The sequence below is a fragment of the Rhamphochromis sp. 'chilingali' genome (genome assembly GCF_963969265.1).
Source record: "Rhamphochromis sp. 'chilingali' genome assembly, chromosome: 19".
Lineage (NCBI taxonomy): Eukaryota > Metazoa > Chordata > Actinopteri > Cichliformes > Cichlidae > Rhamphochromis > Rhamphochromis sp. 'chilingali'.
In genome coordinates this window covers 12,626,350-12,642,649 of record NC_137946.1, presented here as the reverse complement: position 1 = coordinate 12,642,649, position 16,300 = coordinate 12,626,350, and the positions used below count along the sequence as shown (strand labels likewise).

Here is a 16,300-nt window from a genome sequence, read left to right as displayed (position 1 = left end):
GTAATCGAGAACGTTTGTGCGGGAGTTGCATAATGTCGGTGGGTGCATAGCCTGCAGACTGAAATGTCATGCAGCATGTGCCCTCGGAAGCACTACTGCAGTATCAACATCTGATCAGATGTTTGCAGAAGGCTCTAGTGCACGAAGTGCTGTGCAAAAGTCTCGAGCTGTCCCTCATTTCTTTCGTTTTTGCTTCCAAGTCTTGTAATTTATTTATTTTTTTTAAAGGTATTGATAGGTTCTCCAGGTTTTTTGAAGGCCTTTTAAAGATTTTTTTTCTTTTTGGACACTGGCTGCTTTTCCCCTTATTTTCAGTTGTTTATTAAGCCACTTAACATTGACCTTTGAATCATTCAAGCTCAAGAGATGAGCCAGTGTTGTGTTTACTCAAAACAGAACACTTAGCAAAGAACCTATTTTGAATATCTTTTGGGACTTTGTTACTATCAGCCTTGTGCAAAAGCACACAGTTTATTCAAGCTTCTTCAGCTGAATCTATTTTTTTATGCCAAAGATAATGGAGTTTGATAGGCATAAAATAGTATTTGCACCAACCAATGTGATTCTCAAAAAACTATTAGTCAAAAGCTTTGTATATCTTGGCATGGGGTACAATGTGTTCTCACTAAAATCTGAGAAAATTGAACAGGTAGAAGACAAAAGACAGACCTAAGACAGCCTCACCAGGTGAAAAGTATCTAAAAGATCATCAGAAGGGTGAGTGACAGTGGCTGTCAAGAAGCCATTCTTAAGGAAGGAAAACACAGAGAAAAGCTCAGGTATGCTAAATTATTCAAGAGCTGGACTGAAAAATCAGTGGCAACAGTTTTCATGGGGTGATGAATCCTAATCTGAAACTTTTGGCTTCAGGTTATCATCTGTATGTACGACAAGGACAGGAGAGAAGTGCAACAGTAAGCATGCACAGCCATCTCTAAAACATGGTGGAGGCTCTCTCATGGTTCGGGGCTGCATTTCAGCCAGCGGTGTTGGGAATCTTGTTGAATTTGATGGGAATATGAACTCTGATTTACAAAGTAACTACTTTTATTAAAGCGCAGGGTAAAAACCATTCACACTCACATTTACACCTATGGGCAATTTAGAAGCAGTCACCACTTAACCTAACCCCACTGACCTGGAGAGAACAATGCTAACGCGTTGCCCTATCAGAACAATCTAAATAAATACTCAAACCTCTTTTAAAATTGTCAATTCTGGAAGGTATGAGCATGATTTTCAGCTTTAATGCACTCTATATTAGAGTTAGTCTCTTGCTCATCTATAAACTACCCCATATTACTGCAGGGTTGACAGTCTTGCACTGGCTCACTGTGTATTAAAGAATTAAAAAGTAGTGCTGTTTGTATTTAAAGTCTTAAATGGTCTTGCAGCTGCATATGTGATAAATTTTGTGTCCATACATAAACAGAAATGCATCAGCTGTGGTTGTCTTTAAATCAGAGCGGATGAAATACAGCTTTGGAAACAGCTGAAATGGAACTGTTGCTGGAGGACAGGTTGCTGTTGTGTTGTTTTATCTAATAATTCAGTTTAATTTCAATTCATTTTTATTTATATGGCACAAATTCAAACCAACAGTTGCCTCAGGGGACTTTATATTTAAGGTAATGACCCTACAGTATTAGAGAGAAACCCCAATAATGACACAGTCCCCTGTGAAGAAGCACTTTGTGACAGTGGGAAGCAAAAACTCCAGCAGAACCAGGCTCAGAGAGGGGCAGCTAACTGGATGAGTATGATGGGAAAAATAATGTGAACATCTTGACCATGAATTTTAAGGAACCCATTTATTTATTTTTATGTTACTTTTTTCTTGTAAAGTACTTTGGTTTTGGTGATATATAAATAAACTTTACTTGCTTACCTACTTTATTTTTCAGCATCACAATGATCCCAAACACACACCAATGCAGTAAATGCACACCTAGAAAGAAAAACACACACTGCCACATATAAGTCATGGACTGGCCTCCCCAGAGTCCAGACCGTAACTCTTCCTGAAGACTATTTAGAGAAATTACAAGCTGCCTAGCACAGTTCAGGCTGTGAAGAATAAAGGTGGTCCTATCGAATATTGACTTTTAAGCTCGTTAGAATTGTTAAACTCTGTTTCTGCCTGATATATTGTATTTCCATGTGTGTTTTAACATGCTTCAATAAATCTCTGCACCATTTTCCCATAGCTAAATATAATGAAAGTGTGGATGTCTGAAGATTTTTATACAGAACCATATGTATTCTTGTTTATAATGGTTTGGCCCTTCATGACATAATATTGCATTAATATTAGTATTGTGTTATTTTAAGTTTAATATTTTCAACATTTGCTTAAGATCTTAAATATTCCAGAAGTAAATTCGAAGTAATGCGATTACTTTAACTAAGAAAATCCACACTTAAGCGCTAAAAGCTTTTTGTTACTTCTCTGCAACCTGCATTTCATTCATTTTATCATTTCTCTGCAAAAAAATAAAAAAATAAAAATACTCTCAAAGAGTTTTCTCCACAAAAAGTTCCCTTGTGAGGGTTGACTGATTACAGTCATTCTTGATCCCACTAAGTTGTAATATCATAGATTCATGTTTGTGCATTCATCAGGGGACAAAGGTGGGAAAACTCTGCACACACATCATCCTGCACGGTGAAGGTCAAACACCCAGCTGAGGCAGAAATGCTCGTCAGGAAACAGCACGATAAACAGGACATGTTTATCAGAGGAGAGGGGCTTTACGGACACATCCTCAGTTTGGTGCACTCATAGATTTATGGGATAGATCCGAGTACTAGTCAAGCTCCCACGTGATTCAGTGATTGTTTAAACCTGCTAAATCTTCTTTCTTTTTTTCAAACATGCATTGCAACATCTTCATCTCACTGAAATCGTCTCAATGTCACGTGAAATTAGACATATAATTCATATTTTCTGTAAAACGCCTGAAAATCCATCAATCATATGCTGTAGATTTTTATAAATGTAATCGACCTGTGTCTGGTGAGACAATAACTGTCCATGTGAGCACAGGATCCCCCGAGTAGTGGTCTGCACAGGAAGGAGGAGGCGGGGGGCATTGGATTTACGTGTATTTAAAAGATGGGTGTGGTTGACTTCTTCATGCCCGGATTTGAGGATCCTGCAAGCGCTCACCGCGTGATCCGGCACCCTGTTACTAAATGATTATATTCAGCAAAGAAAAGAAAAAAGAAAAAAAAAAAACAGGAACCGTGTGGATACTGCCCAAGCGGTAAGGGCCGCCTCTGGTTACTGTCTGCAAGAGGAAAACACAAAATCTTGCGTGAAGGCTGGAATTCTAAACGCTTCTTCGTCCTTTTTAAAATTTAAATTAATCAATTTATTGATAATTTATATTTGTTGCACTTTCCGGATTTTACTCTGTAATTCACTGCCGACTTGGAGGCGTCTATCCTGATGAAATATCGGCAGAGGGAGGAGGAAACCAAAGAGAGGAAGGAAACGAGGATAACGTCACGAAGACTCGGAGTAAAACGGACTGAGAATAGTGTTTAATGGACGATCCCTGATGCGGGCCGGGGAAAGAGCTGGGGCCAATTCCGTCTGTTTACGCCGTATTGGACGAAGATGTTTTTGTTAGGTTGCCGTGTGTGAAAAGTGGAAACGATCCGTAGAGGAAACAGCAGCTCGGCAGCAGCAGATATCATCTTGTGTGTGTGTTTTTTCCTCAGGAGCTCCGCTAAAGCAGAGAAATGGAAATGTGTGCAGCCCTCCTCCGGTTGCCTGTTTACTGAAGGGTTTGGAAACAGGCTGATCGTGACACACGGAACTTTTAAAGTGGATCTCCTGTGAACTTGATTTTTAATGACTGAAAAAGACTTGTAGTTAAATCCTCCGCGGGATTTGTCTTTTTTCCTTCTTTTTTTTTTGAGGGGGGGACGTTGCTTTCAGTTTCTTTCTTTTTTTATTTTTCTTTGCAGCAGGGGGAGGAAAAAGGGCAGGAAAATCATCGGGAGAATTAACAGGTAGCCACCCATTATCCAAACGCTGTGACAGCAGATAGGTCAGCCTGTGTGTGTGGCTGGGTGATGGTGTGCGTATGGCATCATTTTGACCAAATACGATTAGCTACATCCGCAATTTTAGGAGCTCGATGTCTAAAATGAGACGTGATGAAGGCCTTTATGACTGTGCTGATCAATATGTGAGGTGATGTAGCTAGGGTAGGGCCTTTTTTGAATTATGTAAATCTCTAAATCTAGACAGTGAAATAAAAATCTCTCTCGAGTGCATCCTTTGAGACTGGCCTGTACCCTCGTTCTCCTCAGTGCTGACTGTATTTCATTGGGGAGGCTCTTAGGCCATGCGTTCACATCCTCTGCCATCAAACATCCACTCATGCCCGGCATGCAGTGGTTGGAGGCAGATTTTAGCCATGCCATGTTAGAGCACCTCCACATCAGATGTGCAATCAAAGGGGTGGGGCCAGGCACTCCTGGCATCTTTGCGTTTTTGTTCTACCACATGCTCTCGGAGGTTGGTGGAGTGCCAGAAGTGCTGGGGACACCGAGGACCTGCCATATTAACCTTTTATAAAGAGCATGGCCTAGCAGCAAGGGTCGTGTCGCTGCTAGGCCATGCATCATCAGTGCGGCAGTGTGATATGCGTGTCCTCACTCTCTGCTACTCTTTACCCACTGACTTCAGCACAAATCTGCGTGTCCGCCAGTTGATGCTCAGAAGCAGCAAAAACATGCATCTGAGCATCTGGCAGGACCCATGGCCTGATATATGATCCCCCTCCCCACACCCCCTTCTCTACCTCCCTCCTCCTCATCCTCCTCTCCTGCAGCATCTATTCTCCTGATTGGCTAAATGAGCAGCTGTGCCAGGAGACTGAGACCCACGATGCACCCCTTTTGGCTTCCATTAGTGCTGTGTGATCCATCTGGTCGCAGGTCCCTCCAGGGAACAGTGGTCTACTGTAGCTAATTGCTCTTCCTTGCACAGTGTAGGCTACTGTATGCATGCTATCTGGGGTTTTTATCTTGAATTTGAATAGCTTCACATATGTAAATCTATAGGCCACCTGTTTGGGAGAATATTTGAATGTGCAACTGTTTTCCCATGAGGAACAGGAAATACTGTAGTGCACGCCGCTGGAAAGCGCAACATAGAGATGAACAGTTTTCGTGTACCTGTGTAATTTAAGAAATTAGGGACTCCCCTGTTCTTCAGCGTGAAGTGTTTGTTTAAACACAGTCAGCGGCTCAAATGAAGGATTGCTCCGTCCTGCATTAGTGCAAAGTTGGACTTGTATGAGCATTGCTACCAGGCACCAGATAGTGAGCATTCACTCACTATCTGGTGCCTGGTAGCAATGCTGGCTTTTTGATAGCAGCTTAGTCATTGCAGATTATTCTCCTCAGTTAAACCAGGATGGGTGGTTGTACAGCCATAAACAGATTACAAGTTGTATTTTTTTCCCTCACTGTGGGTTCAGTAAACCTCAGAGATTAAAATTGGGATTTTATTTGATTATTTTATTTCCCCAAATGCAAGTAGCGTTCAATTATTGATGAAAGTAGACCTCTGGATTAGTAGGTTAGGAAGTATAAAAATATGATAATCCCAAAAAAACTTAATATGCACTGATATTCATTTCATTTAGATTTATTTGATAATAGAGTGTGATATTTAAAGTCGTGCCCCATCCAGCAGGTGACAGCTCGGACAGTTTCAAAATGAGTGAGCTGGAACAGCTTCGTCAGGAGGCCGAGCAGCTTCGGAACCAGATACGAGTGAGTGATGTGTGTCTGCTGTGAACAGTTTTACCATTGAATAAAATACTGGAAAATTTGTTATTTACTAGCGGTGTCCTCTTTTTTTTCCTTCCCTGTGACTTCTTAACCATTAGGACGCCAGGAAAGCATGTGGAGATTCAACCCTGACACAGGTGAGAGCAACTGAATGTGTAAGATGTATGTCAGTCACCTGGGGATGGGTTAACCTGGCGTCAATATGGACCTATATACTTAATAACATGATATTGGGCACAGTGGAGAAAGCAGGAAAGCTATTTTTTTTATTGTTTTTGATCAAATGTTACTCTATAGGACAAAAAATCCATCCCTGCTACTCTCAACATGTCTCCAGGTTTCACCTGCACAGAGGAGTGACCTTTTCTTTTTGTAGCACAATTTAGAAATAATAGATGACGGCCATTTGTTGAACCAGCAGTAGTATAAATCATCAATAATTTCTGAATTTATTTTTACAGGTGCATTATTCATATTGTCATATTTGACATGTGATATTAGTTATTTCTGTCCCGGTCTTGCCTTCGGTGTCTGATAGCCACTGTACTGTTACTCTTTAGCAAAACTTTTCTGCCAAACCTTTTATCACACACCCAGTGAATGATCAAAACAGTGCTAACTTGCTAACTTTACTAACTTAGATAACTGCTGGTCTGGATCCTGTGGGGCGGATCCAGATGCGGACAAGACGCACCCTCCGTGGCCATCTGGCCAAGATCTATGCCATGCACTGGGGTACAGACTCTAGGTGAGTCCATACTATTTCTAATGCTTTTGACTGCTTCTTGGTTTAATTTTTCTTTGTATACTATAGATTAAAGTTCCACCTAAAATGGTTGAGTGTAATTGGCCATCAAAGCCACTTCAGGTAAATGGCCTGTATTTATATAGCGCTTTTCTAGTCCCTAAGGACCCCAAAGCGCTTTACATATCCAGTCATCCACCCATTCACACACTGGTGATGGCAAGCTACATTGCAGCCACAGCCACCCTGGGGCGCACTGACAGAGGCGAGGCTGCCGGACACTGGCGCCACCGGGCCCTCTGACCACCACCAGTAGGCAACAGGTGAAGTGTCTTGCCCAAGGACACAACGACCGAGACTGTCCAAGCCGGGGCTCGAACCGGCAACCTTCCGATTACAAGGCGAACTCCTAATTCTTGAGCCACGATCGCCCCACAGGTAGCCACTTCCTATCTATATTAGCTAGAATAGAAAAAGGCGGATACAAATAAATGTTTGACCTAAATTTGGCCCACTTCTGCATTTTTCTGGGCATTTAGCCTTTACTGATGGAGCTGACTCAATGTGAGTCTCCTCACCTCAGTTGAGCCACAGATCCACCTCATATGGATCACATCTGACCCACAGAAAATTTGCAAGTGGTGTAAATAGGCTTTAGGCCACCTGTGTCCATCCTGGGAATTAATTTCAGTTCATTGGCTGTTTGATGGAGCTTTTAGACTACTGCATTACCCAGTTTTCCAAAGGAGAAAAAGATATAAGTCCTATAATAAATAATTCCTGTCTGTAATGCAGTGAAAATATGCTCCACTCTTTGTCTTCATGATTCAACAAATGCCTCGACAGCTATTTAGTGGATTGTAATGACACATGGGACATACCTGCTCGAGATGAACTGTAGCACGTTTGGTGAAGATGTAATGCTTGATTTTCCACTCACACATGCAAATTGCCAGCGCTAATTAGTAAATGCTGAATGAACAAGCCAAACAGTCATAGTGGGCTTGTTAGCAGGCTCGCGTTAGCATTTAGCTCAAAGCGGCACGATACAAAAGCACAAGCATGACAAGCATTGCAAGCATTTTAATTTTAGTTCTGTGAAATCATTTGCTGACTTCAGGCATTAACCATGAACATTTCTGGCTGAGGCAAACATTAAAACAACTGATTCTTCACCTTGAACTCACAGAATCATCTCAGGCTGCAGTGTTTTGACAGGAAAAGCATGTTTCAACAGGTTTGGAGCGCAGTGTGATAACAGGACTCAAATGCCAAAATTAAAGAGATCCTGTATTATTCAAAACTTTTTTTGTTTTTTTTCCCCTTTTGTGTCTGCAGGCTTCTGGTTAGTGCCTCTCAAGATGGAAAACTGATTGTCTGGGACAGCTACACAACTAACAAGGTAAAATCACCAAAAAGACAAAAAACACGGCACGTCTCCAGCTGGAAGACTTGTCTGAACTTGAAATGAAAGTGGACTAACATCTTCCTCTTGTAGAAGTGCTGCTGACTTTCCATAATGGCTTCTTTCTCAGTGTTACTGTGACTGATTGTAAGAGTCACAGTGGCATCATCGTGTGTGTTTTCAGTGTTAATATCTGCCCATTTTATGCTCTTTAAACTACCTCTCTTTTCTTAGATACATGCCATCCCCCTGCGCTCCTCCTGGGTAATGACCTGTGCGTACGCTCCCTCGGGGAACTACGTGGCCTGCGGAGGCCTCGACAACATTTGCTCCATCTACTGCTTGAAGACACGCGAGGGCAATGTCAGGGTCAGCAGGGAACTACCTGGCCATACAGGTGAGAGAACATGGCGCCCTAAGCTAACTATGTTAAAATCTTCTCATGAGTAAAACTGATGAGATGTTTCAGATGAGCGTACGCCCCCGTGGGAAAGCTCCACTCCCAAACCCCTAAACAATGACTTCATTTACATGGTTAATTAATTGCAGTCTTAATGAGCTGAGATATTAACTCCTGTCTGTGTGACTCTGATTTGTGACACTATAACTTCTGTATGTATTTTATTTTTGATTTTATATTTTCAAGAAAAACGTGAAGTAGATGATTTATTGAAATGTGCAAACATACATGTAAATACAGTATGTTAGCAAAAACTAGGTTTGCACAATTGTAACGAGCTTGAAAGTCCAAATTTGGTATGACTGCCTTTATTCTTTAGCATATTCTGAACTCTCTTAGGCAGTTTGATTGTATTTTCTTCAAGAAGTCGTCAGGAATAGTAGCTTCTTGAAGAACTTTGCAATGCTCTTCTTTGAATGTTTCTGCCTTTTGTTCCATTTTCTGTCACAATGATCCTTCACTGCTTCAATAATGTTGAGGTCCAGGCTCTGGGGAGGCCGATCCGTGACTGACAGCGATCTAAAGATGTGTTTGTTCTACCCAGTTCTACCCATTGTCAATGCATTGACTATGTGTTTAGGGCCACTGTCATGCTGAAAAAGGAAGCATTTGCTAATTGGATGCTTGTCAGAAGGTATTGCATGGTGGATCAAAATCTGGTGGTACTTTTCCCACTGGCTGAAATGTCATCCCAAACCATCACAGCCTCCACCATGCTTTACAGATGGTCGTAGATACTCACTGATGTACCTCTCTCTTGAACTCCTTGGAATGTATTGAACCAAAAGATTTCAAATTTGGATCCATCACTTCATAAGATGTGTTGCCACTGCTTTTCAGTCCACTTCTTGTGTAAAGACCTGTTTGGGATGCCTCTTCTTGGCAGCCACCCTTCCACTGAGACCATTCAGACAAGGCCTCAGTGAACAGTAGAGGGATTAATGTTATGTGTTGACACAACACTGGTTCATCCCTTGAGTTAGATGCCTTTTTCTTCTTTGAATGATTCATAGGCCAGTGTTACAGGGCAAATAAAAACATTCCTCTGAAAGTGGTCAGGTACAGGGACTGGACTGAAAATGAGTAAAAAAAGCAACCAATCTCTAAAAAAAACCCTCCACATTTTTACTCCTTCTAGAGCAGCTTTGCACAATTTACAGTTCAAAATAAGCCCCATTTATCCTGGCACTTCTCAGCTCATCCACTGTCTGAAGCCAAGAATTTTAGCAGCCTTCTTCCTGCTTTAAAGCCAGCTGTCTTCTGATTGGCTGCCTCTTCAGTTTGAACAGCAGGTGGGTGGGGCTGCTGTGCTTAAAGCCAGAACTTTTTCCCTCTTCACTGACATCTAACAGAAGACGAGAATAGAAAAAAGTGTCTGGAACAGGGCATTGAGGTTTTTTTTTTTTTGTTTGTTTTTTTTCTGTTCGTCTTTAATATGAAATGATATAATTCTATGTTTATGTTATGTAATTATATGTATATAACAAAGGAACAGTGAAAAGCATAATAAGTCACATTTAAAGAATAGATAACAGAGTCTGATTGGCTTAAAGAAGTCAGGTAAGAAGGTTACAAGAATTAGCCTGATAATGATGGAAATAATGATGAGAAGAGTTCGACAGTGTGGGAAATCAGAAGTAATAAAAAGAAGACAACAGCAGGACTGGCACAGACACGCAGACATACAGGCACCACATGTAAACAGATCTTTCCTCTTGAACCTATGGAAAAGCTTCTTTTTATTGCAGTCGTGGATAGATTATTATGACCACAGATGCAGGATGCAAACATGCCACATGCCCACTTGTTTGCTCATGGAAAGAGTACACTCTGACGTGCGTTTCATGAGCACACCCAGCTTGCTCACACACTAATAAAAGGCATCTTAGAACTACATTACATACACAACTTTAAACTTGCGGTTTCTTGCACTCGTGGACATGAAGTTTCGAGATTTTCATGAGTTCATTGAACTGTTCTTTTACCAGGTTGGAATCTTTTTTTAATTTATTTTTTTACAGCAGACATTTTTAATGACTTAAAAATAAGAATTGAGTGCAAAACTTTGATTTTATTTTGGTGTTTCTATAATCCAGTATACACAACACCACCTGCTAATATTTGGTTAAATGTCTTTTAGCAAGTTACAACTTGGCCAGACGCTTTTTGTAGCCACCAACAAGCTTCTGGCATAATTCTGCCCGGATATTTTAGCACTCTCCTTGGCAGAATTGGTAAAGTTCATTTAAACTGGAGGTTTTTCCTTCGCTCTTAAATGATCTGTTATTGCGTATTTTTCAAATGTTTGTGCAGGATATTGTATTTGTTTTGAATGTCTTGTACTTATGTGATACAGGTCTCTATTGAAAATTACATTTTTTTTTTATCTCAATTAGATTTTTACCTGGATAAATAAAGGACTAATTTGAAAGAAAAAAAAAAAACATAGTCCAGAAAGGTTTAGATCGAGGTTTTGGGAAGGCCAATACTCCATCCATCCATCCATGCATTCGCTTCCGCTTATCCTTTTCAGGGTCGCGGGGGGTGCTGGAGCCTATCCCAGCTGTCATAGGGCGAAAGGCAGGGTACACCCTGGACAGGTCGCCAGTCTGTCGCAGGGCTAACACATAGGGACAGACAACCATTCACACCTAGTGGCAATTTGGATTATCCAATTAACCTATCCCCACAAGCTGCATGTCTTTGGACTCCAGTACTCCAATATTTTAAAAATAATAATTAATACCTATACTATAAGTAAGGTCAAAGGTCTCCAATGGCTCCAAAATCCTGGTCATCTGCAAACTTTGCTGATGTGTCAATGCATCTATCATTGCAGCTTCAAAGAAATTAAAAAAATGATCCCAAAAAGACGCTTGAAAAAGAAGGCTTTAAAGTAGTAATCATGTAAAATATGTCAACAAAATATATCATAAAATATCTAAACGAATGAGTAGTTTTAGTGGCGCAGAGACAACATGTAGCTCTATATGTACACTCACAATAAATTTATAGTCATATTTACGTTTTACATTCTTCTCCTATACAGTAGTAATTTAATGTAAAATGCGTCATCAAGTGTCACTGACATCATCCGCGTGTTTGTGCGTTCCGTTCTCTCAGGTTACCTGTCATGTTGCCGTTTCATTGATGACAATCAAATCATCACGAGCTCAGGAGACACCACATGGTGAGTCACACAGATCAACACACACATGTGCAGCCTAAGCATCGTTTTCCTGCTTTCCAATCACTAACCCTGTGCTTTTTTTGTTGTTGTTGTTGTCGTTGCTTTTTTTGCCCAGTGCACTGTGGGATATCGAGACGAGTCAGCAGACCACAGTTTTCTCGGGCCACACCGGTGATGTCATGAGTCTGTCCCTTTCGCCCGACCAGCACACCTTCGTGTCGGGAGCCTGCGACGCTTCAATCAAACTGTGGGACATCAGGGACAGCATGTGCCGGCAGACCTTCACGGGCCACGAATCGGACATCAACGCTGTCTGTGTGAGTGTCCTCAGGGACCGGGTGCCCTTGTAGGCCCAACTGCTTTTATTCTTCTTAAAATCGCGGATTATATATTTTACAAGTGCAGTTTAGAGCTCTTGTTTCAGAAGAGTGCTCTGGCCGTGGAGTTTTATGAAGCTGCATCACTGATGTGACAGGCAGAGGAGACCTAATGAAAGATGCTTTTGAGTTGCATTGTGGGAAATGTAGTATTGGAAGGTCGCTCAAAAGCAGCATCTTAAAATGCAGTTTAGAGTTTTAAAAGACAACAGGACTTTTATTCCAATTTACTACATTCAAAATCAGGGTTTAAGGTGTGAGGATGAGAAACCCCCACAACACACACAAGGTCAGCAGGAGCATAACGTAGGGTTTTTTTTTAGCTTGACCCACATCATAGATTAAAGAAACTGGATGGAGTTGGTATGCTTGAGACACCATTTTAGACATTTATTCTCAGACACATCATGAGTTTCTGAATTCCTGGCACTGTTATAAGCTAATCTGTGGCCTTAAGTGGCACTCTGGCGCTCCTGAGTACTGTCTAACACGTCATCAGCAGCATCAGCTCCAGGATTTGTCTTGGTGACGTCACACACTGTCTCCAGCCACCAGCTTTGGGAGGGATTTAAATGGGAAGCGCGCTGCAGGATTAACAAGATTATCAATTAACACCATATCTGAACATCCTGATCATCTCAGGAGACGATCTCCGGTTGGGAGTCTGGGTTGATGGCACAGGCCATCTGACAGTGTGGCAGGTGGACAGATTCGGTGTTAAAGCACTGATCCCATTCAGTTTTCTGTCTTATTAAGGGATTTAAGAAAGGCAGGAACTCTCTATAGCAGCTTATGCTGTAACTATATTTATTTATAATTAAAAATATAAATAAATAATAAATAAGAGTCACCCTCACTTTCTCCTCCCCAGTTCTTTCCCAATGGCAGCGCCTTTGCCACAGGCTCTGACGATGCCACCTGCAGGCTGTTTGACCTCCGCGCAGACCAGGAGCTAGGCCTCTACTGCCATGACAACATCATCTGTGGCATCACCTCTGTGGCTTTCTCCCGCTCCGGGCGCTTGCTGCTGGCTGGTTATGACGACTTCAACTGCAACATATGGGATGCCATGAAAGGAGACAGAGCAGGTGGGTGGAGCAAGCGAGAGAACAGAGAAAAGGGAAGGTTCAAGATGAAGTGATTATCTATCAATTACACCACACGTGTTTTTGTAGTATTCCTTCTTTTGATTTTTCAGTGCTAAAATAAAAGCTTAGTTTAGTGATTCATTTTTGCACTGCAGAGGGATGATTGTATGTAGGTGTGCAGTTTTCTGATGCCTGAAACAACAAATAGGTTTATACAATGTTCAGTTTAAATGAGAGGGGAGCTTGGTATACAAGTACTGCTGATAACAATGATTTAAAGTACAGAAATAACAAATTGGTTGTAATTTTTATTTTTTCTGGTTAGAGCCTCTTTCCACCAAACTCCTATCTGAGCTTCAGCTGTAAGAGTTCAATCAAAAACATAGAAAACACAATCTGAATAAAAAAAATAGTGCGACTAAAACTGCTTCTAAACGGAGTTGTCGTTGCAAAAAATGTAATTCTTTATTTGTGTTTTGGGGTTTGTTTGTTTGTTTTTGAGGAAATTAAGCTGCTTGCCATGTATCAAGATCAAGGTTATTATAGCTAAATTATAGCTAACTAAAATTCAACTAAAACTAAAACTACATGTAAAAAACATTACTGGTTTTACCTCTGACATATGTCCTCCCTACAAGAGTAATTAAAAGTCTAAAATTTAACACTGTTTAGGACCCTAAAACAAAAAGAACTAAACTAAAACGAAACATTTTCAAACAATAAAACCAAACACAAAAATCCCCCCATGAAACTAACAAACTAAACTGAATAAAAAAACAAAAACTCAAAATGAAATAACAATAAAAACGAATTCTAAAATGCTAAACTGTAATAACTCTGGTCACGACTTTTTATTTTTGCATGCGTCTGTGGAAACAATCACTATTTTACTTCTCATTTTTCTCTGTTGCCAGGTCAGCAACTAAAGCATTTTATACAAGATGTGTCATGTGTACTACTGTGTACTGCTAATCAAAACACATTTAAGAAGATCAAAAGCAGAGAATAACCTTAAATCGTTTAAATAAGTGAAAATTATGCCTTTTTCACAGATTCAGAAATGGCTAAACTTATAACTTAAGTTCAGCTTTGAAAATTAATAGAAACAAATGGTAAATGGTAAATGGCCTGCATTTGTATAGCGCTTTTCTAGTCCATAGGACCCCAAAGCGCTTTACACTACATTCAGTCATTCACCCATTCACACACACATTCACACACTGGCGATAGCAAGCTACATTGTAGCCACAGCTGCCCTGGGGCGCACTGACAGAGGCGAGGCTGCCGGACATAGGCGCCACCAGGTCCTCTGACCACCACCAGTAGGCAAACATGGGGTTAGTATCTTGCCCAAGGATATTTGACATGCAGCCAGGATGCAGCCTGGGATCGAACCACCGACCTTCTGATTAGTGGCTGACCTGCTCTGCCACCTGAGCTACAGCCACCCCATGTCCTTCAGAGGCCCTTTTATCTGTATTACTACAAGGTCAAGGCATTATTAGGACAGTACTGTACAACAGGAAGTATAATTATTTACTTCAGAAAGTAGCGATATATATTGCAGGAAGCAGATCTAGAGTGTATACTGCACACGATCTGATATCAGATCATCCGTATGGCGCACACATGCTGGTGAGTCAGAAGTTCATCCTACCACAAAAAAAAAAGATATGAAAGCATAAAAAGAATTGACAGTAAGTTCAGTGATGGAAGAGCAGCACAGTCTGCCTTAAGCACAGTCATTACAGTAGCAGGAATTTTAGTACAAGTGTTGGGACAAACTTTCCAAACAATGATTCGTTTCCATTGTAGAAAGAACATCGTGAGTCTGTTTTGCCGCTGATTGCATCAAAAATAAATAGATAAAAATGAGGTCACATTTAGATTTTAAAGATTCCTTTTGAAAAACAAAATCTTTGTCTGCACACTTAAGAAACAGGGGGATACAAACCGTAGCATCGATCTTAAGTTAACAGTATGCTCACTGTTTGATTTTTGAAGAAGTGCATTGCACAATGACAAGTTGACTTTTGGGGTTTTTTTTCGGCCCTCCTGCAGGAGTCCTGGCAGGCCATGACAATCGCGTGAGCTGTCTGGGCGTGACGGATGACGGCATGGCGGTGTGCACCGGGTCCTGGGACAGCTTCCTCAAGATCTGGAACTGAGCCATGCACATAAACAGCGAACCACACACGTCCAACAGACACCGCTCTTATCTTGGGACACAGTTTGCACCCTGTACTCTCACTGTATGTAAGATTCCACAGACGAACCGCAACATTATACTGTACATAATATATATGACTTAGATATGAGCTTACACACACACACACACACACACACACACACACACACACACACACACACACACACACACACGTATTGTATGCAGGATAAGATAACAAGACCTAAACACATGCTCACACTACCTACCGCCGATGAAAGTACACAGCAGCAAGGCCACAGTGCAACACACACATGCACATAACAGGTCAAAATATGACCAAATACAGCCGAATATTCAGCTGTTCGGCCGAAAACACAAATCCCATCAACACTATCTGACGCACTCATTCTCACACATGCTTATCATGAGACATACTGCTTCTCGTGTTAAGCAGTGGAGCGAATGTTACCCGATATTTTCGTCTTATGACTTTGCTCGAAATACACCTCAGACTCATTTTTCTTTGTTGTTTCGGTCTCTTTACCACACGTATCTCAGCAGTGGTGACGTGAAGGCGGAACCACCTGAGTGCATTTACATAAAGAAAGTAAGAAAGAAGGAAAAACATTCACCGATGAACAGATGATTGAGCTCAATGAAGATATCAACTGATTTTCATCTGTTTCAGAACGTCACACAGTCACTGTCTTCACCCAGTTTTTTTTTTTCCCCCCCCAATTCTACACACTTATTTTATTCCTGTTCTTCCTGTGTGCCTCAAATACACTTATTAACAGAGGATACTGAGACAGTTACTTGAATCCAAAACAACCTGAGATTAAGAGAAGTTGAGAAGTAAAAGCACGTCTTATTGAGTAGGAGCCAATAATCAAACTTTGACTTTGTCACTGTATTATCTGGACATTACTATAATTGTACATATTATTAATAAATAACTGCCTCTCCTGCCTTTTATTGTGTTTTCCTTTTAAAATTGTTTCTAAAACTGACACGTTTAACTGAGTATTAAGTGCATATTGTCAGGTATTCT

General features: G+C 41.0%; 1 protein-coding gene across 2 annotated transcripts; it reads left to right on the top strand.

Moving 5' to 3' along the window:
• The first annotated feature begins 3,106 nt into the window (after window positions 1-3,106).
• gnb2 (guanine nucleotide binding protein (G protein), beta polypeptide 2) lies at window positions 3,107-15,461 on the top strand. 2 transcript variants are annotated; one of them, XM_080866349.1, is made up of 10 exons: window positions 3,107-4,020; window positions 5,717-5,796; window positions 5,913-5,951; window positions 6,456-6,562; window positions 7,898-7,961; window positions 8,199-8,361; window positions 11,548-11,614; window positions 11,730-11,931; window positions 12,863-13,079; window positions 15,141-15,461. In XM_080866349.1, exons 2-10 carry the CDS (start codon window positions 5,740-5,742, stop codon window positions 15,245-15,247), a joined length of 1,023 nt encoding a protein of 340 aa, XP_080722475.1. In that variant the 5' UTR covers window positions 3,107-4,020; window positions 5,717-5,739; the 3' UTR covers window positions 15,248-15,461. The 2 variants fall into 2 exon arrangements, with proteins under 2 accessions (XP_080722475.1, XP_080722474.1); XM_080866348.1 differs by having other exon boundaries at window positions 3,108-4,020; window positions 5,714-5,796.
• The last annotated feature ends 839 nt before the right edge of the window (window positions 15,462-16,300 follow it).